Here is a 25591-nt window from a genome sequence, read left to right on the forward strand (position 1 = left end):
AGGTCTCACAGTCTCCAACTAACTGTTCGATATCTGAGTCTAACGCCGGCCACCAAACATGAGGTCTAGCTAATGGTTTCATTCTTACAATTCCAGGATGACTCAGATGTAACTCTGCTAGCACAGTCTCTTGGTGTTTCGCTGGAATCACGACTCTTGTTCCTCTCAAAAGACATCCGTCCTCCACTGTAAACTCACTTCGTCTAGCAAAATAGCTTTTCAAATTGTCTGAAACCTCGGACTTGTCCGGCCATCCATAAAGGGTGAAGTGAATGACTCTCGATAACACTGGGTCTCGGGCTGCTTCTTCCCGAAGCCGTTTAGAATTGATTGGAACTCTAGCAACTTGGATCCTGTTGACGTCTGCGGATTCTTCGTCAATGTGTAAGCCAACCTCTGTTCCTTTACACGGAAGTCGGAAGTCTTGATAAGGCGTCTGCATACTCATTCTGCTTTGATCTGCGGTACTTGATATCATACTGGTAAGCTGAAAGCAGGATTGCCCATCTTTGAATCCGTGATGCAGCTACGGTTGGAATCGCCTTCTTGGAACCAAACAATGACGTTAGGGGCTGATGGTCTGTCAGAAGGGTAAATCTGCGGCCATACAGAAATTGCTGGAGTTTGCGAATACCGAAAATGATGGCTAGAGCTTCTTTTTCAATTACCGAATAATTTCGTCCAGATTCGGTTAAAAATCGCGAGGCGTAAGCAATAGGACGCTCAGTTCCATTTGCAGTGATGCGTGAAATTACTGCTCCCAGGCCTACTGGTGAAGCGTCTACGGCTAACTGAACTTCAAGCTTGGGATTGTAATGAACTAACACTTTTGAAGAAGCCAGAGTATCTTTAAGAGCTTGAAATGATACTTGACACTCCCTATTCCAACACCAGGGTGTGTCCTTCGATAGTAACTGGTTCAAAGGACTGACCAATGTTGACATGGGATGAATTTGCGATAGTAGTTTACCAAACCTAAAAATGATTGCAATCCCGTTCGGTTCTCAGGTTCACAAACTTCAAGGACTGCTTGAACTTTGGCTGGGGAAGGATGTATACCTTCCCGATCCAACACAAATGCAAAATATTCCACTTTAGGTTGCATAATCGCACACTTAGAAACTTTAAACTTAGCTCCACATTCTTCAAATTTCTTGAGAGTATGGCGCAAGTTCTCGATATGCTGCTCATCTTTTTGACCAGTGACGATCAAATCATCCAATATTCCGCCAGTTTGGGTCAGGCCATCTAGCATTTTGTCAATCATCTGTTGGAATATTGCAGGCGCATCTGCCATTCCAAATGGTAGTCTAGTGTACCGGTATAAACCTAAGTGGGTAGTGATGGTGACATAGGGCTGGGACTTCTCATCCAGGACTACTTGCTGGTAGGCATGACTGAGGTCTAGCTTAGTAAATAATTCACCTCCATTCAACTTTGTGAATAATTCGTCTGGTGTTGGCATAGGGTACTCTGGGACATCTAAGTAAGGGTTAATGGTGAGTTTGAAATCGCCACAAATTCTCACTGTTCCATCTGGTTTAAGAACGGGAACAATTGGTGTGGCCCAATCCGAACTTTCAACCTTTTTTAATACTCCTTCTTTCACCAGGCGCTTGAGCTCGTTTTCCACCTTCTCCCTGAGTGCGTAAGGCATCGGACGAGACTTGAAATACTGAGGTGTAGCATTCTCTTTCACTTTGAGCTGAGATGTGAATCCAGTACTGGTACCTAGTTTACCATCAAACAATTTGGGTACTGTTGAACTACGTCTTCTAACTTGGCTCTTGGTTGGTTAGCTTGTCCAACAGCATTAATGCGGTGCCAGTTCAACTTAATCTTGGACAACCAATCTCTTCCCATGAGAGCAACACCTTTCCCTTTAGTAACTATAATGGGTAGGTCAAGTTCTTGGGAGCCATACTTAACATGAACCGCAGTTTCTCCATACACTGGTATCGAATGTCCAGAATAGCTCCTTAAAGTCACGTTAGCCTTTTGCAAAGGAACTGAGCCCAAATCTTTTTGCCATATTTCTTCAAGGATCACAGTCACTGCAGCTGCAGGCTTCAAACACGCATGATGACGTGGGGACGTGTATCTGAAGGCTCCACGAATTCCGCCGAATTTGTTGCCACTGAACCTTCTTCATCTCCCTTAAACCAATATCTACATTGGGACGACAAACAAATTCTATTCAAGTGGAAAGGGAGCCTAACACAACTTCAGGGATTTTGTTCGAAAGTCCTGAATTTGGAAGTTTCTGCAACCGCGAGTCCCTCTGAAAGGTCTAGTTCTTTGAAGTCGAAGACAATCACGCTGGTTTTATTTAACAGTACCGGTACCCTTCAAGTCCAAGGTCCGGATACAAAAGCAATAAAAGCCAAACTGAAGAAGCTACTCCAGTTACCGGTTGATGACGACTCAGTTATTCTCGTGAATGAAGAAGCTTCTACTCTGGCGTTTAACAAGAATGCCAAATCAGTACAAGAGGAGTTGGACTGTCTAAAATCTGAAGTGCTGAATTTATGGGCTCATATAAAAGAGAAACCTAATGAGGAAGACCTGAGATCCGAGAATTCTCGACTAAGGGAGATAATTCTATCTTTGAAGGAAGAAAATAAAAAGTTAGTCCAAGAACGCGATTCTTTAAGTTTTGCATTGCAAATCGCATCCAGAGAGGCAGCTACTCAATGCCGTTCAATGAGTAACACCTCTAACGAACATACCATTGTCCAAAATATGGATGAGTCAACACCTTGCGCCAACAAAGAACAAGGCTTCATTGTGAAATCAAAGAACAAAAGAAAGAAATCGAAAGGTAAAGGAGGTCCTAATAACACCCTGACAGGAAAAGAATCCGAACCCGAAAAACAACCAAAAGAGCGCACAACCCTGCTCATAGGAGATTCGATGATCTCAAGAATACCTGGAAAAGATCTGGGAAAAGCAGTTGGCCACTGGGTTATAGTCAAGCCTTTCTCGGGCGCTACGACAATGGCCATGAATCACTATCTCAAGCCAAATCTGGAATCTTCGCCCAATGAAGTGATTTTACACATTGAGACTAATGATCTTAAAACCAGGGAGCCAAAGGCTGTTGCGGAATTGATTGTGGATCTCGCGAGACAGATCGAGGGCACCTGCGATACTACAGTTACGCTGTCGGAGCTTGTATTCAGAAAAGATAAGCTGGACCAGGCAGTGAAAACAGCCAACAAGCATCTAAAGAAGTTCTGCCATCAAAATGGATGGAAATTAATCCATCATGAGAACATATCTCATAGTGGACTCAACAAAGGTGGACTGCACTTAAATTTTAAAGGTAATGAGCAGTTTTATAATAATTTTAAATCGCACCTAGAATGAGATAATGTGCTGTCCGTCAATGCCGTGCGGGATCAATTAAACAACCAAAAGGCCCAAAAATCTGTCTTAATATTGCCTCCTTTGCGCGGTTTTAGAATGGCATCACTCAACATTAATCAATTAATTACTCATATAGACGAGTTAAGAATCATATTAGCAAACAATGATATCGATATTGTTTCCATAAATGAAACGAAACTGAACGAGAGTATTCGAGATCAAGAAGTTCATATTCCGGGGTACAAAATAGTTCGCCGCGATAGACTAACAAAATGCGGCGGAGGGGTGTGCTTTTATGTAAAAACTTCAATCAACTTTACAGTACGAAATGACCTACACATGGATACACTAGAAAATCTTTGCTTGGAAATCCATAAGCCAAATTCAAAATCTTTTGTGATTGTTACTTGGTACAGACCAGCTGACTCTCCTATTGGCATTTTTTCACCTTTTGAATCCCTAATTGGGAAATTGGATAGTGAAAATGTAGAATTTTTTGTACTGGGAGACATGAACTGTGACATGATCACTACTCGATATGACAATAACACTTCCAAATTAAGGAGTATTGCTGATGTCTACGGACTCGAGCAGCTTATCTCTGAACCGACGAGGATAACATCCACCTCATCAACTCTAATTGATTTAATCTATACCAACTGCTCGGATAAGATTGCATGTTCGGGAGTTTGTCATATCGGAATAAGTGATCATAGCATGGTGTATGTATATCGAAAACTTGCCTTGAATGGGATGTCTAACGGACATAATTCTATTACATACAGAAATTTCCGAAATTTCGATCGCCAAAAGTTTCGTTATGATATTCTATCTCAATGTTGGGATAATGTATACGAGTCTTCTAACCCAAACGTGATGTGGCAGCAATGGAAATGTACATTTCTGGCTATCGCTGACAACATGCCCCACTGAAAACGATGCGCGTTCGTTCACGGAGTTCTCGGTGGATTACCTCTGAATTGAAAGACCTTATGCATAATAGAGACATATTAAACATCAAAGCTAGCAAGACAAATGATCCTAACGATTGGACATTATTTAAGAAACAAAGAAATATAGTCAATAAGCAAATACGCTCAGCTAAGCAAGTTTATTACCAAAATAGTTTTAATAAGCAAACCAGCGACTCCCGAAAGACCTGGCAGACTATAAACGAGCTAACTTCTCGAAAATATGGGAAAACGCCAGTGGCGTCGCTAAAAGTGAACGGATTGACGATAACTAATCCGTTGGAGCTATCAAACGAATTCAATAACCACTTTACTAATATTGATCTAAAACTTACCAGTGAGATAAATTGTGATAGTGGTAGCTATCAAAGATATCTTACCGCAACAGATAAACGGTTTAAGCTCTAACCCACCAATCCAACTAAAGTATTTTCACTTTTAAATAAACTAAACAAGTCAAAGGCAACAGTTCTTGACAAAATATCTGCTAGGTTTATCAGGGAATGTGCTCATCTTATTTGTGTGCCGATATGTGATATTTTCAATCAATCTATTAGCCAAGGGACGTTCCCAGACGACTGGAGATATGCAAGGATTACCCCTCTTTATAAACAGGGTGACCGCGGTGATGCTAACAATTACCGCCCAATATCGGTGATTCTAATAATGACGAAGGTGTTTGAAAGGATAGTTTATGAACAGTTATATGCCTATTTGGAAGAGCACGATATTTTATGTCAAAACCAATCAGGGTTTCGTGCTAATCATTCAACTGTAACAGCTTTGTTGGAAGCGACAGATTCTTGGGCATATAATATTGATAACGAGAAAATCAATGGAGTCATTTTACTAGATTTGAAAAAAGCTTTTGACACTGTTGATCATCAGATCCTTCTATCGAAACTAAACTATTATGGTATACATGGAAAATCTTTCAGATGGTTTCAGTCATATTTGGAAAACCGAACACAAAAATGCTCTGTCAACGGGTTGCTATCCTGTAGCTACTCGTTGACTTGCGGCGTCCCTCAAGGGACCATCCTCGGTCCATTATTGTTCTTATTATATATCAAAGATCTTCCAAATTGCTTATCAAATTGTAAACCGAGAATGTATGCCAATGACACGTACCTCACATATGCGGGAAGCAATCATGAGAACGTTCAGTTTTGTCTAAATGAAGACCTAGAAAACGTCTTCAACTGGCTACAAGCGAACAAACTCACGTTGAACATGACTAAAACCGAATTCATGCTAATAGGGTCGAGGCAGAGACTGAATACTCTCACAGCTTCACCAACAACTAGAACGAACAATACTCAAGTGAGCCAGGTTACAGCTACAAAATCGCTTGGTGTAATAATAGACGATAAACTCGATTGGCATAGTCACATCGAAAAACTAACTAAAAAGATCGCCTCTGGTATCGGGGCCCTAAAGCGAATCAGGCACCTGATCCCAGCATCAACCTTACATCTCATCTACCAAGCTTTAGTAAAACCTCACTTTGATTACTGTGACATTGTTTAGGGTAGCTGTGGGAAAACGCTACGAGACAAACTGCAGAAATTGCAGAATAGAGCAGCCCGTGTGTTGACATTCTCTAACTATGATGCTGATGCAACTGAGCTACTCGAGTTTTTAGGGTGGAAAAATCTTGCACGCCAGCAGGAAATCCATAAAGCCACCATGATGTTTAGATGTCTGCACGGGCTAGCTCCAAGGTATCTATATTCAAAGTTTACGTGGCGTGACTCTGCTTATGACCTCAGGGACTCTGAAAATTAGCTTAATGTTCCACTGCCGCGCACTAATTATTACAGAAAAAGCTTTAGCTACAATGGCGCCACATTATGGAACAGTTTACCACGCGATATAAGGAACACAGAGTCTCTGGGGTTATTTAAACGTAAGATCAATGACATTCTTTAAGACTAACGCATGGCATTCACGGAAAACAGCTTTAGTGTTGTAGTATGTAGTTTTAATTTTAAAAATCTTAGCGTATGTGATCTGTATTTTTATAGGCTGATGAATTGATCGTGTCTAAATAAAGATTACAATACAATACGAAAAAGCTCCTGTGTCCAATTCTAATTTACAGGGAACATTATTGATATTAAGCGATATCAATATTTCATCCGATTTCTTTTTTGAGGAATTTCTCACAGAAAACATAGGCCATTCACGGTGATATGCGTCACCGGAGTTTTCAGGATGTGAGGAGTCAGAAGCCTCACTACCAGAACCACTTCCAGTGCCTAACAACTTAATTCTTGAATCTTTTTTCTTCTTCTTTCCCTGTTTAAATTTTTGTGGCTTGGGTTTACCTTGGGTTGGGGATTTAGCAGACTTCTTCTGCAGACATTGTGGACTGATGTGCCATTTTCGTTTGCATATGTGACACTCGGAATCTTTATGAAAACACTTTTCAGGTGAATGATTTCGCCTACCACAACGAAAACATGGATCATGTACCTCCACCTTCCGAACGGGTTTAGGCTCACTAGAAATCTCGAATACTTCCTTGTCCGTCAACTCCATGCCAACGGCGATATCTACTGCTTTCTTTAGTGTTAAATCTGCTACTCCTAATAATTTTCTTCGAATCGTTTTTGAGGTAATGCCACACACCAGTCTATCCCTCAATGCTTCATCGCGATATACCCCAAACTCACAAGTTTCTGCTAATTTTTGCAACTTAGCTAAAAATTCACGAATTGACTGACCTTCCACTTGATTGTACTTGTGAAATCTGTACATTTCGGCGATGATAATTGGTTTTGGCGTCAAATGTCGGCCCATAACTTCTATAATTTCCGTGAACGATAACTCTGTCGGTTTAGTCGGCGTAGTTAAACTCTTTAACAAAGCATACATCTTCCCACCAATCAAGGTAAGTAAACTGGCTGCCTTTTTCTCGTTGGGAACATTGTTCACCACAAAGAACATCTCCAAACGCTCTACGTATGTCGACCACTCTTCCACTTTCGGGTCAAAATTCTCCATTCGTCCGAAAAAACCAGCAACTGGAACACTGAATGAAGCTGCAATCGCTCCTTCGACTTCGACCTCAGTGGTATTATCTCCCCCGGGCATGTTACTTAATCCCGCAACTCGTCGCCAAAATTTGTAGTGTTCGGAGAGACGAGAATAGAGTCAATTGCAATATTAACTCAACTAGTTTAATGGTGGATGTACTAACAACAACAACGCACGAGGTAAGTCACGTGCTTAGCATACGTCATAACTGCATTCACGAAGATTGGTGCGCTTAAAAGCGCTCCAATGATCCAAAAGGTAGGGATAATCATCTGAAAATAACCCACTGAAACTCAGAAAACTACATGCTCATCACGATCAAGGGTTTTCTCAACCAACGAGATTTAGTACAAGTTAGAGGAATACGAACTGGAAATCAAACCTGTACTATTACATATAATTCTTATATGAGCACGATCCTTCGCAGTAAAGCACTATTTGAGCAATAGTGAAAATCAGACCTGAAAAAAAGTTTCAGGCCTGTACGGGATTCGAACCACTGACCTCTGCGATACTAGTGCAGCGCTCTACCAATTGAGCTAACAAGCCAACTGGGAGCAGGCCATCAAATTAATTCGACATAAACCCGTAGATGATAAATCAAACAACAACAAACATATGAAACATATGTGTGAACTGCGGTTATAGTGCTTTACTGCGAAGGATCGTGCTCATATACGTCTCATAACCGCAGTTCACACATATGTTTCATATGTTTGTTGTTGTTTGACATATAATTCTGTTCACAAACCCTTACTTTCCGCATGGTAAGTTTTGGATTGCTACCAAAATCATTTGTAACAGCGTAGAAGCGTTCAATTGATATGACAACAAGGGTCAAAGAGGGAGCTAAAATTACTGATTTTGTTATCCCAAGAAGGTACTTGAATATGGTTAAAAGATTAGACATGGTTGAAGGTTGTTGACTCTAGAAAGCTGCCTTGAAACTTCTTACCAGTCCATGCTGTCCACTTTGTCGCAGCAATGTCCTTGATGACGAAATGACAAAACGTGGTACCAATCACAGACGATGAACTAGATGATTTGGACGCTGATCAAGAACGAGGCAACTTGCTTCGGATCAGCTTGATCAAATGATGTAGTTGGATAAAATTCGCGCAGCCATCGATCGTGTAAGTACGAATTTTTTTAAGTCCACTCACCAGGAACTTTTTGTTTTTCAATTTTCCAGAGGTCTGTCTCCAATTCCCAAAGCGTACTATACGTCTTGACAACCTTACGCTCGATCCTAACAAACACAAATTCTACAAAATCGTCAAATTACAAACTTGAATTCTCGGCGACACTGAATTTACAGAAAGAACGAGACCACACGTAGAAATGGGACTCAATTACTTTATCAGATCGAGAACCCACGAAATAGAACCATGTTTCAACAGTTTTACCATTCGACTTCTTTAGGAACAGAAAACTAATTCGATCATTTTTCACAATTTTTCGGACACCATTTCACAATGTGAATCTTGAAGAACCATTGTACAAAGAATTCTTTTCGTGCTCAGTCATGCTGTAACAGAAACAGCGAGGAGGTATTTCTTTTGTTTTTTTCGTTTAAAAATTTTCTCCCTCTCTTTTCATGTCAAAAGCATGTTCAGTGAATATTGTCCAATAATCCCCTCGACTTCGTCTTGGGGATTATTCGACGATATTCTTGATCACCTCGCCTTCGGTTGTTAAATATATAGAATAGGATCCTTATCATTATTCATTATACCGTAATCCATCCATAGGAATATTTTGATTTTACAAAATTTAATTAGAATTCACACATAGTAGATTTATGTATCTGATCTTAATAAATTTTTTTTAGCAATAGCCTGAGATACGAACCTGGCAAGAGATTCATGTGTTTTTTAAAGTGCATAATTAGATATTCTTAAATCATGTATTTACATATTTGTTTATCATTGGTAAGTTAGATTTACTTTTCTATTTCTCCTTTTTATTGTAAAGCGCCATTGGGCTAAATGGAAATGGGCTATATAAATTTTGTTATTATTATAATTATTATTATTAAAACACTCTTCAGTTTGGTTTCTTGTTGAATGAGTTGATAAAGAGCTGTGACGAGGACGAAGAGCTGGCTGAGGTACGTTGAACATTCCTACTTTTCGGGCTGATTTTTTACTGCTAGTTAATGGTATCTGAACAGTTTTTATTACTACTGACCATTGTCCGCCAGCTAGGGCAATTAAAAACACACCCTAAATTTTTAAGTGTATTACCACACAAAATTTGCATGGATTTTCCTTCATGATCCACAGGGTAAAAGAAGCCTCAATTGCTTTAATTTATGTTCTTGATGCTTTAATATAATATTGCATTTAAGCTTATAGTTATTGTAAAGTTTACCGTAAACAGAGAGGGAGAGAGAGATGCATTAAACTGTTGAGACTGAAATGTAGGAATTTTATGAAATATAAAGCCTTCATTCTTTAGCAAAATCAAGCTTAGAAAAGATAGCACTTAAACATTTTTCCGAATACCAAAACAATTCTGCATATTACCACTCTTGGCAGAAAAAATTGACACGGTACATGAAGGTTAAACATTCATTTTTCACGTTCTAAATTATTATCTATCTATACTTATCTTAGGAACTTTCATGGGTGAAAGTCTATCATTGTCTTTGACAGTCTGTCGGTAAGGAAGCAAAATACGCTTTTTAATCATTTTTTCCTATTGTAGCTTTGACTGAAGTGATACAATTGTGCTTTGAACAAAACCAAGATGTTTTACCAAAAGCTGCAAAACTTCGAGGCCTTCTGGAAGAGCTGCGGTACCGTTATGATCTTTGGGGAATAAATTTGTAACTATTTACCTTCGATCGGTCAGAAAATTCTTGTATTTCGTGTTGACACCTAAAATTTCAGTTCTCCCTTAACCTTTAATGGGTTTCATTTTTATCGGGTATCATGACTGCAATTAATTTTCAGTTTCGCTTTGCCGGGACTCAGACTTTGTTAACGTAATGTTACGAGAAGTATTTTAGTGTGCGTTCCTCAATTACCTATCTCGATGCTTTTGACATGAAAAGAGAGGGAGAAAATTTTTAAACAAAAAAAAAAAGAAATGCTTCCGCGGTATTTCTGTTACAGCATGACTGAGCACTAAAAGAATTCTTTGTACAATGGTTCTTCAAGATTCACATTGTGAAATGGTGTCTGAAAAATTGTGAAAAATGATCGAATTAGTTTTCTGTTCCTAAAGAAGTCGAATGGTAAAACTGTTGAAACATGGTTCTATTTCGTGGGTTCTCGATCTGATAAAGTAATTGAGTCCCATTTCTACATGCGATCTTGTTCTTTCCGTTAATTCAGTGTCGCCGTGAATTCAAGTTTGTAATTTGACGATTTTGTAGAATTTGTGTTAGGATCGAGCGTAAGGTTGTCAGGACGTATAGTACGCTTTGGGAATTGGAGACAGACATTTGAAAAATTGAAAAAAAAAATTTCCTGGTGAATGGAATTTCGTACTTACACGATCGATGGCTGCGCGAATATTATCCAACTACATCATTTGATCAAGCTGATCCGAAGCAAGTTGCCTCGTTCTTGATCAGCGTCCAAATCATCTAGTTCATCGTCTGTGATTGGTACCACGTTTTATCATTTCGTCATCAAGGACATTGCTGCGACAAAGTGGACAGCATGGACTGGTACGAAGTTTCAAGGCAGCTTTCTAGAGTCAACAACCTTCAACCATGTCTAATCTTTTAACCATATTCAAGTACCTTCTTGGGATAACAAAATCAGTAATTTTAGCTCCCTCTTTGACCCTTGTTGTCATATCAATTGAGCGCTTCTACGCTGTTACAAGTGATTTTGGTAGCAATATAAAACTTACCATGCGGAAAGTAAAGGTTTGTGAACAGAATTATATGTAATAGTACAGCTTTAATTTCCAGTTCGTATTCCTCTAACTTGTACTAAATCTCGTTGGTTGAGAAAAACCTTGATCGTGATGAGCATGTAGTTTTCTGAGTTTCAGTGGGTTATTTTCGGATGATTATTCCCACTTGTTGGATCGTTGGAGCGCTTTCGAGCGCACCAATCTTCGTGGTTGCGACGTTTGATAAAATAACCGGCAACTGTGTGTGGAACTGGCACGAGCGGTGGATGGGTACACTAAACGACAGCATATGGCTGGTACTGTTGGCTCTAATTCCTCTGTTAGTGATGACTATTGTTTATTCAAAAGTTGTTTACATGTTGTGGTTCAAACGAAACGAGGAAAAGAACTCGCCTTTCAACAAAAGGTAGGAAATTAGGTTAAAATGATCTAATGTTATTCTTCTCAGTGGCGTTTCAAAGCATGTTAACGGGAATCATTAGTTAGGGGTCAATTGCAAGGATACTTTTTAGTGGGCAAATATTTCATTAGCACCAGACCGTGATCATTGTCAGTGCCATATAATTTGGAGCGTGTTGGATCACAGGATTGCTGATTTACATCTTAGCTACTATGACATCTTCATACTTGGCTCAGTCTCATATGTCGTTTCTGACACATTGTTCATGTTCAACTCTGCCATCAACCCTTATGATTATGCTCTGCTGAATGAGCGTTTCAGGAAAAAGCTCAGCCTATTGTGCTCTACTAGTCGCACATTTAGGGTACATAACCTAAGCCGGCATGGGATTGCGCGTACTACCAAAAGCTCCATCTAGGAAAACACTTTGGTGGTTTCATAGAGTAAAGGAAGTGATCGAATGAGAAAATGGAGCTATAAAGTAAGAGAAAAGCTCTGTAAATAAGTAACTACGTGCTTAACGCCACAAAGCGAATGCACATTTAATTTATTTGTCAGAGTTGCATTTAGACGTAAAGATTTGTAGATTTCTGTGACTCCACTGAAGAAAGTAACTAATACAAAACATCTAAGTACAAAATAAAACAACAACAAAAACAATGACAAAAAACTAAATGAAATAGAAAGGAACTTAGTTTGTTGCGTAACCAAGTCCAGTAGTAAAACTCTTAAATTAGAGCAACATGGCGCTAGCAAAGAACTAAAGAAAGGACTGACTTGGTTGAAATCAACTGGCAATGAAACTTATCTAACGAAATTAACGTTCATACTGGCGAAAATAAATAGCTAACGGCGTTACTGACGCGAAAACGCGAAGTTAATTGAATAGAAACAGAGCGTAATAGGGTACAATAGTAAAACAATAGGAAGCAAAACAATATAAAATTATTTTGCAGTTACTAGACAATAAATAGAAATGCGAATTCTAGTTGTTACAAGCTTAAGGTAAAACCGATGAAGCGCCTTTTAAGTCCCAAAAGCCCCTTATTTTACATAAGAAAATATGTAACGAGTGGTGACATATAAGGAGGAGAGTTTGGACGAGGGGGTTCCCTAATGTTTGATTCACGTCCCTTTACAAAATGTTTCGGGGTCTGACAGTTTCTCATGAGTTATAAAATTAACAAAATTTTTTCAGGGGCAACCTAGAATGGTTTTAGAAGAGGTCAAGGGAAATACTGACACAGTTTGAAGGATAAAATCGGACAATATTAAAAACGGCTCGCATTCCACGTTATTTCTGGGAATTATCATCATGACATTGCATGCTTATTATGAGGTCATAGAGCTGACCAAAGCTTGTCATGTGCTCGCTTTAAGGCTTTTGTTCGTCATACTATTGGCTGACTTTTTTTTAGCTTACAGTTAGCAAAGATTCGCAAAATGATTTAAGATATCACGCCAATAGGCTTTTAAAAGAAGGTCGAGAAGGTGAAGATTAGGGCTTCAATTAAAGTTAAAAATTATTGTATGTATGCGATCGGGAGCTCTTGGTCTATTTACAGTATAAAACAGTTTTTCTCCAGCAAGTTGGTGCTGCAATTTTTATCCTTTGTTTATTTAATCATTTTCATATCCATTTCAGGTTTGATACTTCCGTAATTTCGTGAAAAAGATAGAATCAAAATATGATTCAAACTTATGACAACAGTTTTTAAAGTCAGCATGGCTCATGCCATCATAAGCAGTTTATGATGTTAAATCCTTTGATTTTGTTTTTACAGGTAACATCAAAGTTCCTTTATCCATTCAGATTTTAATAGAACTTCAACGAATACAAAAAAATATACTGATGATGGCACGAATCATACCAAAGACATGTTTTTAAAAAGTTATTACGTACAGTGAGGTTGAAATTTATATTTAACACATTTATTTTTTAATGTTCTCTCTAACCTTTTCCCTTTTTTTAATTCTACGATGCAATCCGCACTCTGACTTAAGATCCGGTCCGTGATCCATTCATGACTCTATCCGTGATCCGGTCTAGGTTGTGTTGACGCCGAAACAGGTGTTTTCCTTCTAATCGCAAATGAATTCAACATTAGACTTTAGTTTGAGAATTGAAGTAATAGATAAAATAGGAGTGGGAGTCCTTTACAGACATTTGGCGGTGAGCCGTTTTAAGGCCGGACGCGAATACTTTATCTTACTTGTGAAATGAAACCGTGACAATAGATTGCGTTTCTAAAGTTAATCACTTGGGCGTGCAGTTGTCGTTCCATAGGAGTCTGAAATTATTCAGCATTAAATTACAGCAATTCATTTTCATATAGCTTTCGAAGTAGAAACATGGCTGGTTGGTTTCGCTCTCCAACGAGTAAAGAAGAAGAGACCAGTCTACTGTCGGAAGCCACTCCGAAAGCAACACAATACAACACTGAATGGGATAGAAAAATCTTCGAGGAATGGCAGCAGCGGCGGCGAAATACGTGTGCAAAGTTAGAAGTTGATTTAGTGGCCGATCTGAACTGCGAAAATGTTCAAGATCCGACCGTTCCACTAAAGAATATGTCGTCAAATACGCTAAACTTTTGGTTCGTTTGTGAAGTGGCCAAGCAAAATGGAGAGCGTTATCCACCCAATTCGCTCTATGTGTTAATTTGCGCCATTTAATCTGTGTTCGCCGGCTCGAAGACCGAAAACTTTTCCGTAATAAAAAAATAGTATGGAAAGAGTTACATATAACCCCCTACATTAATTATGCATTCATTTCATAAAGACTAAATATAAATGTTTCTTTGCAACACTCTACGCATAATTAATGTGGGGGGTTATATGGAACTCTTGCCAAAAGTATACATAAATGACTCATCCAACAATCCTCCAAGAAGGCTATATTGTGGAAACACAATATCACCTCTTCGTCTTCAGTTATTTCTTCACTCGTATCCATTTAACACTTCTGGGTCATTCCACACTTCGTGGCATCGTTCATATACGTGTGTAAAAGTTTACGAAACGTCGCGAACCTGTTATAATAAAATCATACAATTTACAAACCAATTTAAATTTGTGCATTGGCATGCATAACAGGCCATCTCCGAATTACCTTTGGCCTCTTTTTCAAAACGAGGCCTGGTGCCCATGTGAATGAAAACTTTTAATCATATGAAAGTATGAGCACCAGGACTTGCTCAGGAAATGAGGCCTATTGTAATTCGGAAATGGACTGTTTTAGTTGCTATTGGCCGCATGTGGTCACATGGTTTGAAATGGTAAACAAGAATTCAAAATGGCTGCGTAAGTAAGCGCCGTGAACGACACCTTATGGACGAAATTCCTTCTTCTCTCGCCGAAGTTTTCATATTCACGAATCAATCGAAACTCAAATGACTGAAGTAATATAGAAATCGATAACAATCGAGAAGAGGTCGTTAGCTGAGATTATTATGCAACATCAAGCTGCAAAAAACAAACTTGTGAGCACACGATCTTTCAAGATCGCACGAATTCATGAAATTGGCACAAAAGGGAAGCAAGTTAATGTATCACAAAAACAAAGTTTGGCGATTTTGTAATTTGAGGCTGGAATGAAGCTATTTTTTGTCGAAAACTGTAAAGGATTTTTTTGTTTCTCGATATTTGGAACGCTCTGGTTATGTGATCTGCGTGAGATCGATTACCAGTCACGGTTTTTAAATAAATGAATGGCTGGTTTCTGACCATTCACTCATGCAGATTAAAACACAGATTCGTGCGACTTTAGAAGTTGAAGAAATATAGCATGAATACTTGACTTCTGAAGCTTAGAATGCTCCGGGAAAAGACAAATCCCAATCTGTGGAAATATTGTGGCAAGTAAAGACGTAACGAAAGTGAACCATTCTCTACGCCTTGCAGTTAACTTACTTAGGTCGCGACTGTTAGTACCCATTTGAGGCTACGTATTAAATCTAGGACGTATAAAGCTAAGAAGGCCCATAGTTGATAACTTCTAAAATTTTTGAATGAAATAACAAAAAAGAATCGATACACAAACAAAAGGAATAGAAAGAACAAAACAAAACGCAATTAAAACGAAAAACTAAAATGATTAGTAAAACAAGACAGAACAAAGAAAAACGAAATATCAAACTGTTCGGAAAATGCTAAAATTTAAGTCTCTAAAGGAACTAGGGAAAAGGCAGCTATCAGTTAAAAACAGTTCGACGACGCTAGTCAACTAATTATCCCATTTTTTACCGCTCAATTGGCTTGTATAAAAGACAGAAAGAATAATTTGCTAATTTGCAGATCAGCTGTCTTGGTAGGATATATTAGCACTACATGAGAATTTATCCCTCTATGAATCATTATTCAAATCCTCTTAATGGATGTGATGTTTTTCATTATTACCATTACGGTCTTATTACGATACTATCACCATGACCATTTTTTTTTACCATAATTTGCAGCGATATCGATTCGGAAGAAATTGCGTTAAAGCGATTCTGAGACTATATTTCGCCCTTCATCTAAGATAAAAGAATTTTTTTCAATGAAAGAACCGAGTTCTAAGCGGGGAATAATAGAAAACACCCGGTGTTTATGAAACTGTCAAATGCTTGATACGAAGCAAAACGTATGTTGATTCAGTTATAGCGAGAGATGAACAAGTAATAACCTTTGATAAAAAGCGAACGTAAATGGCCATTAAAAATCCTAAGTATGATGTGGCCATATAGATAACAAGTTTAGATAATGCATCACATGTCAAAATAGTCTCAATATCGACTGAAAGGCACGCCATACTGGGGTATTACTTCTTCAAACAACTAAAGGATAGTATCGTAACTTATCTAAGTTACATACTGCACTTATTTCATTTGTCAATCCCGAACCGAACGATTTTTACTCAAAATAAAGGTTGAAAATGCGAACAGTTTGTTATAGTTAATTTGCATTTAATTACTTAAATAGCTGAGCGGCAAAGCAAAGAGCCTCGGGCCTATGATATTCCGTCTCTGCTCCCGAACAATAGAATTAAAATAGAACATATAAAAGGGAAAAGTGCATTTGGTTAGTTATTTGCCTTGAAGAAACAACCATGCTTTGTTCGATTTGTAAGAAGTTGAAATTGTACGAATAATTTTGATGGTTCATACATAAGGTACCATTATCTGTCAGCGAAAATAAGTAAGTACTTATTGACGATAGAACAAATTGCCTACTTAATATCCCTTGTTTGGATATAAAGGGTTCAGTTTGAAAATCTGCCGAGAGAATCAAACTAGCAACCAACTTAGTATATCTAAACTTCAATTGTAACACAACGAGAATACTTTTTAGCACGAAAGGGGCCGGGTAAAGTATCTACGGACCTGTAAATTGCCGCAGACCCTCAGGACGACTTTTTAGCCAATAGTTAGGAGTTGTTTGACTGTGGGAAGTTTAGAAGCGGAAAGAATGAAGCATTTAAATGCTGATTTCGATTCAAATACCAGGTGCTCGCATTCATTGAGCTATTCAAACGCTGCCGTTAAGTTTCAAATTGAGGTCACATCATGTTTAAAAACCCCACCATGCTTTTCTCGAGATGCTTTGGAAGGTTTATGTACTTTGACCAATATTTGCGAACTGCCAACATAACATAATGCCTGCAGCAATGGCGGCAAGACTCAAAACCTATCGAGAACGAATTTGGAAATGTATAACAGCAAGCTTGGATTATCCTTTTTAGCTTAATATCATTTCGCATTATATTTTGAACACTTCCTCTTAATGCGCCTGCGCTTTGACTTCAGATATCAATTCATCAATTATCCAAGTATATAGAAATTTTTGTTGCTTGACAAGTTTTCCTCATTTCGCGGGCAATTTTGGGAGCTTGAAAATGTTTTCCAATTTTTAATTATTACCACACCATTCCTTAGGTCAATTATTTTGAAAGCAAACTCAGCTGTGTGGTTATTTAAATTGATATGGAGAGAAATTTAAAAAAAAAAATTGTCGCGGTTTCAGTCGGCTGTGCCTCGCGAGCCCACGGTATTTTGACCAGTGTGATGACGAATATCGTTGTTGATAGAACTACAGACCACCCAAAACCACTGTCGATTTGTTAAATCTATGATGTTAATTATGAAGTTTAAGTCAAAATTATCTCTTGTTGTTAGTAGTTTAATTGTGATCGTTTTCATATTTTTAAAAAGCTAATTCTTTGGCATTGAGTAGGATGGTTGTACCGGAAATCATACAGCGTTTAGCACACAAATGATAAGCCAAAGAAATGATGGGAACAAAATTTTCAAACGATAAATGAAAAGTTACGGAGAAACAGTATAGTTGATTCCTTTGACAGGTGGCATGAAAACATTTATTTTTGTCATTGACAGCCTCCAATAATGTCCGAACCAGCTGACATTGCCGTGACAACAATGTTGGCGCTGCTCATCACTGTGAACATCGCTGGTAACTTTCTGGTCTGCCTCGTCGTAAAGAAAAATAGAGAAATGAGGTGTGCTAAATATGTCAAAACTTTGCCATTCTTATAAGACCCGATGTGATAAAAATGGTAAACCCCTATTTGCAAGCCACATATAACTAAATATAAACTTGGATTTCTCGTCATCAGCTGCATTGGGCAAGAAGAGCTACATGACTCATGTTTACAATGCATAATTAGCATTTATTCCGCAGGACTCCCATCAACTACCTACTCGTCAACCTGGCGGTCTCAGACATCGTGTTCGCGATATTCATAGTACCAAATCATATTCTGAAAAAAGCATTCATCCATCCAGACGAAGCCATCGGGTCAGTGCTCTGTATAATTCTCACAGGTGGTAATGCCGCCTGGATTGGAGCAGCGTCGTCCTCTTTGACCCTCGTTGCCATATCAGTTGAACGCTTCTACGCTGTCACAAGTACTTTTGGTAGCAATGTAACACTTACCACGCGGAAAGTAAAGGTTTGTGAACAGAATTATTTGTAACACACACGCAACAAAATAATACAGGTCTTATTTCTAGTTCGTGTTCCTTTTATTTGTCTTATGTCTTTTGTTGAGAAAAGACCCTGTTCACAATGAGTATGCAGGTATCTAACCCTCTGTGGGGTTAGATATCCTCTGTGGGATACATTTTAGGTGATTATTCCCGTCTGTTGGATCATTGGAGCGCTTTTTAGCATACCAATCTTCCTGGTCGCAACGTTTGATAAAACAACTGGCAACTGTAAGTGGAACTGGCACGAGCGGTGGATGGGTGCACTCTACGACACCATATGGCTGGTACTGTTGGCTCTAATTCCTCTGTTGGTGATGACTGCTGTATATTCAAAAGTTGTTTACATTTTGTGGTTCAAACGAAACGAGCAAAATGAAGTCGTCTATCAACAAAAGGTAGGACTTTGGGTTAAAATGATCAAATGTTAGATTTCTCGGCGACCTTTCAAAGCAAGTTAATCAGAGTCATTGGTGCGATACAATGCTACTCTTTAGTGGGCAAATGATAATTATGATAATAATAATAATAATAATAATGGTAATAATAATAACTAGTTAGTGTTGTAATATCATTGGAAAACAGGATATGATTTATACCTTGAGACAAAAAATAATCCTAGAAGCAGTGGGAAAGGCCTACTATCACAGCAGTTGAGTTATTATGACGACTGGGTAGGTTTGGCAAAGTTTGTTTCTGATTCTGAGGATCTCCTAGGAGTTCAACAGCCTGTCAGGCCAAAAGCCACCGCCCTTTAAGTTTGTTTTTGCTTTCCTCTTGCAGGGAGTCCTAAAGGTGAGGAAGCGAGTCACACTGAGTGTGATCACTGTCAGTGCCTTATTTGGAGCTTGTTGGATCACAGGATTGCTGATTTACATCTTAAGCTACTTTGACATCTTTATATTTGGCTCAATCTCATACGTCGTTTCTGACACCATCTTCATGTTCAACTCTGCCATCAACCCCTATATTTATGCTCTGCTGAATGAGCGTTTCAGGGAGAAACTCAAATTATTTTGCTCTGCTCACAGCTCTAACGAGGAAAGCGGTTTCGTAGAGTGAACGTTGTGATCGAGTGAAAAAAGAGGTGAAACACCAATTGAATGCCAGAGGCTTGTAATTTTACATAGGAAAGTAACTAGTGGTGACACATAAGGGGTAAAGTTTGGACGACGTGGCTCCCTTAAGTTTGATACACGTCCCTTTAACAAATGTTACGGGACTAACAGTTTCTCATGAATATCAAATGAACAAAATTGTTACAAGGATAACTTGAGATGGTTTTAGAAGAAATCAAGTGAAACACCGACACAGTTTCAAGGATAAAATCGAACAATATTAAAGGTCAGCTTGCGTTCCACGTTATTTCGGGGAATTATCATCATGACGTTGCATGCTTATTATGAGGTCATAGAGCTGACCAAAGCTCGTAATGTGCTAGCTTTAAGATTCTTGTCCTTCATACCATTGGCTGATTGTTTCTAGCCTACAGTTAACCAAGAGTCGCATAATGACTTACCATATGACGACAACAGGTTTTTAAAAGAAGATCAGAAATGTGATGATGAGCGCTTCAGATAAAGTTAAAAATCATTGTATGTATATTACGTATTTTAAGATTATGCTCGAAAGCGAAAACTCAACCATTTATAAACAGGGATTCCAATGACAATCCACAAATGTTTCCATAATCGAATCGAGGAAATATCCAAATTTGACTGTAAGGCAGGTTTTCTACGAACAGAAATTACACCTTACCGTGATGCACAATAAAATACAATAAATTACCAACTGTTTCGAGTTTTGGGTTTCCAATAACAACAAGAATCATACGGAAGCAAAATATACCGATACAAATACAACTAGTTCTCTTTCGACAAACACATGGCAGATTTCCCGGATGTTGACGTCAAAATGTAGGCACGCAATAGGAGCTACAATGTATGTATGCGATCGGGAACTCTTGTTCGATCTAATCAAGGTATGATACAGTTTTCTCCAGGCCGTTGGTGCCGGAACTTTTATCATTTCTTTATTTACTCATTTTCATACCTATTTCACGTTTGATACTTCCGTAAATTCGTGAAAATGTTAGAATCAAAATAAAATTCACACTTACTAGAATAGTTTCTTAAAGTCTTGTGTCAGCATGGCGCATGCCACCATGAGCAATTTACGTTATTGCATCCTTTGATTTTGTTTTTACACGTTACCTCAAAATCACTTTATCCATTCAAATTTTAATGTAACTTCAACGGATAAAACACAACAAACAGAGTTATGATCGCAGAGAAGAGAAGTTATTATCGGGAGATTGAAATTAATATTTAACCATATCAAACTGTTTCCCCACTGCGATGGACATTTGTTTTTGTCGGTTCCAGCCTGGCGCGGCCGCTAACCCAGATGCCCTCCTGAGCAAATTTTCAAAATGGCGGACAAGCCAAAGAGAGAGATAAGAGAACCAAAGCGATTCTGCAACGAATACTCAGCATACACCCCTGTTAAAAAGGTCATTTCACAGAGAAAAGATACAAAATTGTATGATATTGAAGTCACGGAGGTTGACAAACCCAACAAGAGACTGAAAATTCACTACATTGGCTACAGTACACGCTTCGATGAGTGGAGACCCTTCGGGGTTCTGTCCTCGTGTACCGGTTCACAAGAGCCAATACAAAAGACCAAACAATACACAATAGCTAACCGATAACTCCTAAACAAAGAAAGAACAATGGTAATTCCCTTGTGAACCGGTACACCAGGACAGAACCCCCTTCGGGGACGGTGAAGCATCTGAATATTTTCCTTCGAAATTGTATAGATTAGTAGGCTGCAACAAAAATTTATTGAACGACGTTTAGGGTAAAAACAGCAATCTAACCTGGAAAAAATGTATTTATTCCGACTCTTTCGGAAAATAACTTTACAATTCTTACTTGCCTATCTCGTAAGTAAACGATGGTGAAGCCCTTTCCGATCTACCCGATTCTTCTCCCACTGCTTTCACGCTTATAAAACAGGAAACGGGCAAAAGGAGGAAGGTGTGGCTGTTTTGACTAGCCATTTGACGAGGTTCAATCTGCTCCTTGTTCGACAATTTGCATATCAAAACAAAGGAAATTTGTTCCTCTCTTTGATTTTGGCGGTACATTTTCAATTTGCGCTTGCGTAAGAGAGAAATCGCCCAAGACTCCTTGCTCGGTCTTGTTTTGACCACGAACGCCTTCTTAATTTTGACGGACCCGCTCGGGAAAAGGTGAAAATGACGAGGGAAAAACTTTACTTTGTAGTACGAAAATACACAAAATGGAAAGCCATGATATTATCGTTCAATATTTCGGTGGTACATTGTTAACTTTTTATACAGAGTCGGCAAGATAATATAACATCCAAAAATCGCACTCGATTTGAGTGGGCCGAAGAAGTGGGCGTGATCACGAAATTCAGTAAGAGACTATTTGTACCCCGTGAGTTTGATATGTTTTTTTCATAATGTTCTCTATCCTTTTTTTTTTTTTTTTGATTCTACGTTCCGATCGGCATTCTGACTTAAGATCCAGTTCGTGATCCATTCGCGATCCTGTCCGTGATCCGGTCCAGGTTGTGCTTATGGCGAAACAGATGTTTTCTTTATTATCGCAAATGAGTTCAACAGTAGTTTTTAGTTTGCGAATTTAAGTAATAGATACAAATAGGAACGGGAGCCCTTCACAGACATTTAGCAGCGAGCCATTTTAAAGCCCATAAAGGGCGGACGCGAGTATTTTATCTTACTTGTGAAATGAAACCGTGACAATGGATTGCGTCTCTAATGTTAATCACTTGGGCGTGCAGTTGTTCCATAGGATCGAGTTTGGAAATATTCAGCACTGAACTATAGCAATTCATTTCCATGAAGCTTTCGACGTCGAAACATGACTGGTTGGTTTCTCTCTCCAAAGAGTAAAGAAGGAGAGATCAGTCTATTGCCGGAAGCCACTCCGAAAGCAACACAATACAACACTAAATGGGGTAGAAAAGTCTTCATGGAATGGCAGCAGCGGCGGCAAAATACCTGTTCAAAGTTAGAAGTTGTTGTGGTGGCCGATCTAAAATGCAAAGATGTTCAAGATTGGACAGTTTCACTGGAGCAAATGTTGCCAAATACGCTAAACGGCTTTTGGTTGAACAAGTTCGTTTGTGACATTGCTAAGCAAAATAGAGAGCGTTATCAGCCCAATTCGCTTTATCTGTTAATTCGCGCCATTAACTCTCATTTATGTGAGACGGGAGGAGAGGATACATTAAACATTCTCAAAAAATCTGAAAAGGGGGTAGTAAACTGTTACGTGTTTTGAATGTATAATGTGGACGGCGTCTCAGTGCACAAATTTAAATTGTTTTTAAAATTGTATCATTTTATTATAGCCGGTTCGCGACGTTTCGTATAAAGTTTTATACGCGTAGATGAATAGTGTAACCAAGAATGGAGTGGCCCAGAAGTGCAAAATGGACACCCGCGAAGAAATAACTGAAGACGAAGAGGCGATATTGTGGGGAAAGGGCATTCTTGGAGGATTTTTAGATAAGTCACTGATGTATACTTTTTTTTAATTTAGGAAAAGGTTTCGGTCTTCGAACTGGCGAACACAGATTACATAAGCTCTGCAACATTTTTCTTAAAGAAAATTACATTATTTTTGATGAAAGTTTATCTGAAACTTTTCACGGCGGCCTATAAGATTTGAAGGAGAAGAAGCCTCGTTTTTTAAAGCGTAAGTGCCATGAGGTTAGTCATCAGCATGATCGATGTTTGGCTCCATTGTATTCAGTTTGTATCAGTTAGGTGCAAGGTTCTGCTGTAAGTCTTCATGTAAAAAGCAATATTTGCAGGCTTGTAATCGTTTAGATTGTATGTAGACAATAGAAAGATGAAATTCTACATACAGATTATTATTCTTTGTTTTATCAAACTAGTGCTTGATTAATAAATTTTGCACAAATTTCCAAGGCCTGTCTTTATTAAAGTTAAGCATACTAAGTAGGGGAGTTAGAAATGTTTACGAAAATTAATCCTATGGATGATACCATTAATTCATAATTCCTCATCCCCGCCTTTCTCTGCTACCTTTTCCAACCCTTCCCGTGCTTTGATACAGTTGATTTCTATTGGGGTTTACAGAGGTAAACACGTGACTCAAATACTACCTATTCATCAGTCATAACTCTCATGAATTAGTAAAGAATTTTACACTGAAGAGAAAAGGAAAAAAGGAGTTCTTAAGGTTACTTCCTACCTTCGCGGATGTCCTTCGGGAAAAAATTCGTACGCGCGCTAGTTTGAAGAAAACCCTAGCAAACTATACATCAAAACAAAGCTTAATAATTGCAGTTTACGATAAAAATATAATTTAGGCGATTTTTTCATTAAGGAAGTGTCAGGAGCCGGTAAGGCGTGAAACGACCAAGGGTCCTTCTCTTAAATTTTCGGGTATCAGATCCTGCAGCACGAGAAAAATGGCTACACAGTCTCATTCACAAGGCATCAATCAACAAAAGTGTGTCAGGCTTTTCCGATATTCTGATTGGTTGTCTTGATATTAGCGTCTAAAGTTAGAGTAGCGAAAAAATGCGTAGTGTGATGCGTAAATGGACACCTGGTAAAAAATATTTCAAATATCAAAATTTCCTGACACACTTTTGTTCGTGATTATCTCAGGAATGTGTTGCCGAAATCTCACGAAAATCGGTCAAATCTACATACCCTGTAAATTCCCTCAAAGTGAATGTATTCCTCTCAAAGTCAATTGCGAGATTTTAGCTTCTAAAGATTTGTAAACAACTAGCACTACACCAGGAGATTATCTCGCCTCCTGAAACCGTAAACCAATGAGAAGACGACACCTCCTTGCGTCAATGACAATAGATCAAGATTTTCCCGGGAAAAGGATCGCGTAGCAGTCACGTTTTTAGTAATGGACAAAGTCGGCGAAGGAAAATTCCGCGGCAGAAAGGGTAAATCTGTCGCATTCTTCTTTTTCTCCATCGGTTTCGTCAGATCTGATGAAGAATCTTGTTTTACAACCTTCTGTGGTGTTGACTTTGATTTTTAAGCTGATATGATCTTCAGCGAATGCCGAGCTTGTCGAAGGCTCCTAGCCAAACCAAGAGCCTTTGTCGCTTTAAACAAGGACTGTTTTTTTTTTCGGACAAAATGCTGCCATCTCTCTCTTCTTTGGGCCTGTTTTTTTCTTTTTCTTTACCCCAGTTTGAGTTTGAGTTTGAGTTTGAGTTATGTTTTTTATCCATGAGAAAAGGCTTTCCACGAGCAGATAACTTCCATGTGTGAATTTTGTCATGTGCACGATGTAAAAAAAATATGCAAATGATATGAAATTGCCGCGAATATTCCCCTGGGGGTGTTCGCCCATTTTTGAGGTTCTGACACCTTCATGATTTATTAACTTTTATTTGAAAATACGTTTTTCTAAATAAGTCGGACGCCTTTTGAGATTTAAATTTTTTTTTTGTAAACGTTAGTTAAAATGTCTTAACTTCAATCTAGTCCAAAAAACGAAAAAAGATTTTTTGTGCCTCTGAAGGTAGGAAGTAACCTTAAGATAAAGCAGTATGAACAAAAGGTAATGATTAAAATAGGTTTACAATTAGCTTTAGAAGTACGTTAGAATTAATTTACAATTAACTCAAATCTGTTTGGAAAATAAAAACTGTTTAAATAAACTTCTTTTAGTCGTGAATCACTTAATGCTATACCAGATGGTTACAAGCCCTCAATGCTCCCTTCCTCTTATTGGCTTGCATTGAAGTAAAATCATAATAAACATTTAAGGGAAATAGTTATTGGATTCTGAAATACATGTTTTTATTTACTTGGAAAGAAACAGTTTATCGGAAAAGGGTCAAATTGAGAGAGGTATTTTATCTTTCTTTGTTTTGGTATCGTGCGGGTC

At 38.5% G+C, this 25591-nt stretch overlaps 2 protein-coding genes and 1 long non-coding RNA gene across 3 annotated transcripts in view; all 3 read left to right on the top strand.

The window, feature by feature from the left end:
- LOC148725064 (uncharacterized) overlaps window positions 1–25591 on the top strand; it is a 249609-nt gene that overhangs the window by 223827 nt on the left and 191 nt on the right. The window lies entirely within an intron of this gene.
- On the top strand, window positions 2083–3518 carry LOC148725089 (uncharacterized). Its single transcript, XM_088730252.1, has one exon. The coding sequence runs from the start codon at window positions 2083–2085 to the stop codon at window positions 3367–3369; it is 1287 nt and encodes a 428-aa protein (XP_088586378.1). The 3' UTR covers window positions 3370–3518.
- On the top strand, window positions 16724–20762 carry LOC111344014 (pyroglutamylated RF-amide peptide receptor-like). The gene is made up of 5 exons (XM_088729537.1): window positions 16724–16833; window positions 18030–18151; window positions 18334–18604; window positions 18782–19036; window positions 19422–20762. The coding sequence occupies exons 2-5, from the start codon at window positions 18039–18041 to the stop codon at window positions 19698–19700; spliced, it is 918 nt and encodes a 305-aa protein (XP_088585663.1). The 5' UTR covers window positions 16724–16833; window positions 18030–18038; the 3' UTR covers window positions 19701–20762.

This window comes from Stylophora pistillata, chromosome 8, assembly GCF_964205215.1.
Source record: "Stylophora pistillata chromosome 8, jaStyPist1.2, whole genome shotgun sequence".
Classification (NCBI taxonomy): domain Eukaryota; kingdom Metazoa; phylum Cnidaria; class Anthozoa; order Scleractinia; family Pocilloporidae; genus Stylophora; species Stylophora pistillata.

Coding starts and splice junctions, on each gene's coding strand:
- LOC148725089 (XM_088730252.1), top strand. CDS start 2,083: ATGACGTGGGGACGTGTATCTGAAGGCTCCACGAATTCCGCCGAATTT.
- LOC111344014 (XM_088729537.1), top strand. CDS start 18,039: ATGTCCGAACCAGCTGACATTGCCGTGACAACAATGTTGGCGCTGCTC. Junction 18,152..18,333: donor AAGAAAAATAGAGAAATGAG/GTGTGCTAAATA, acceptor TTTATTCCGCAG/GACTCCCATCAACTACCTAC. Junction 19,037..19,421: donor AAGTCGTCTATCAACAAAAG/GTAGGACTTTGG, acceptor TTCCTCTTGCAG/GGAGTCCTAAAGGTGAGGAA.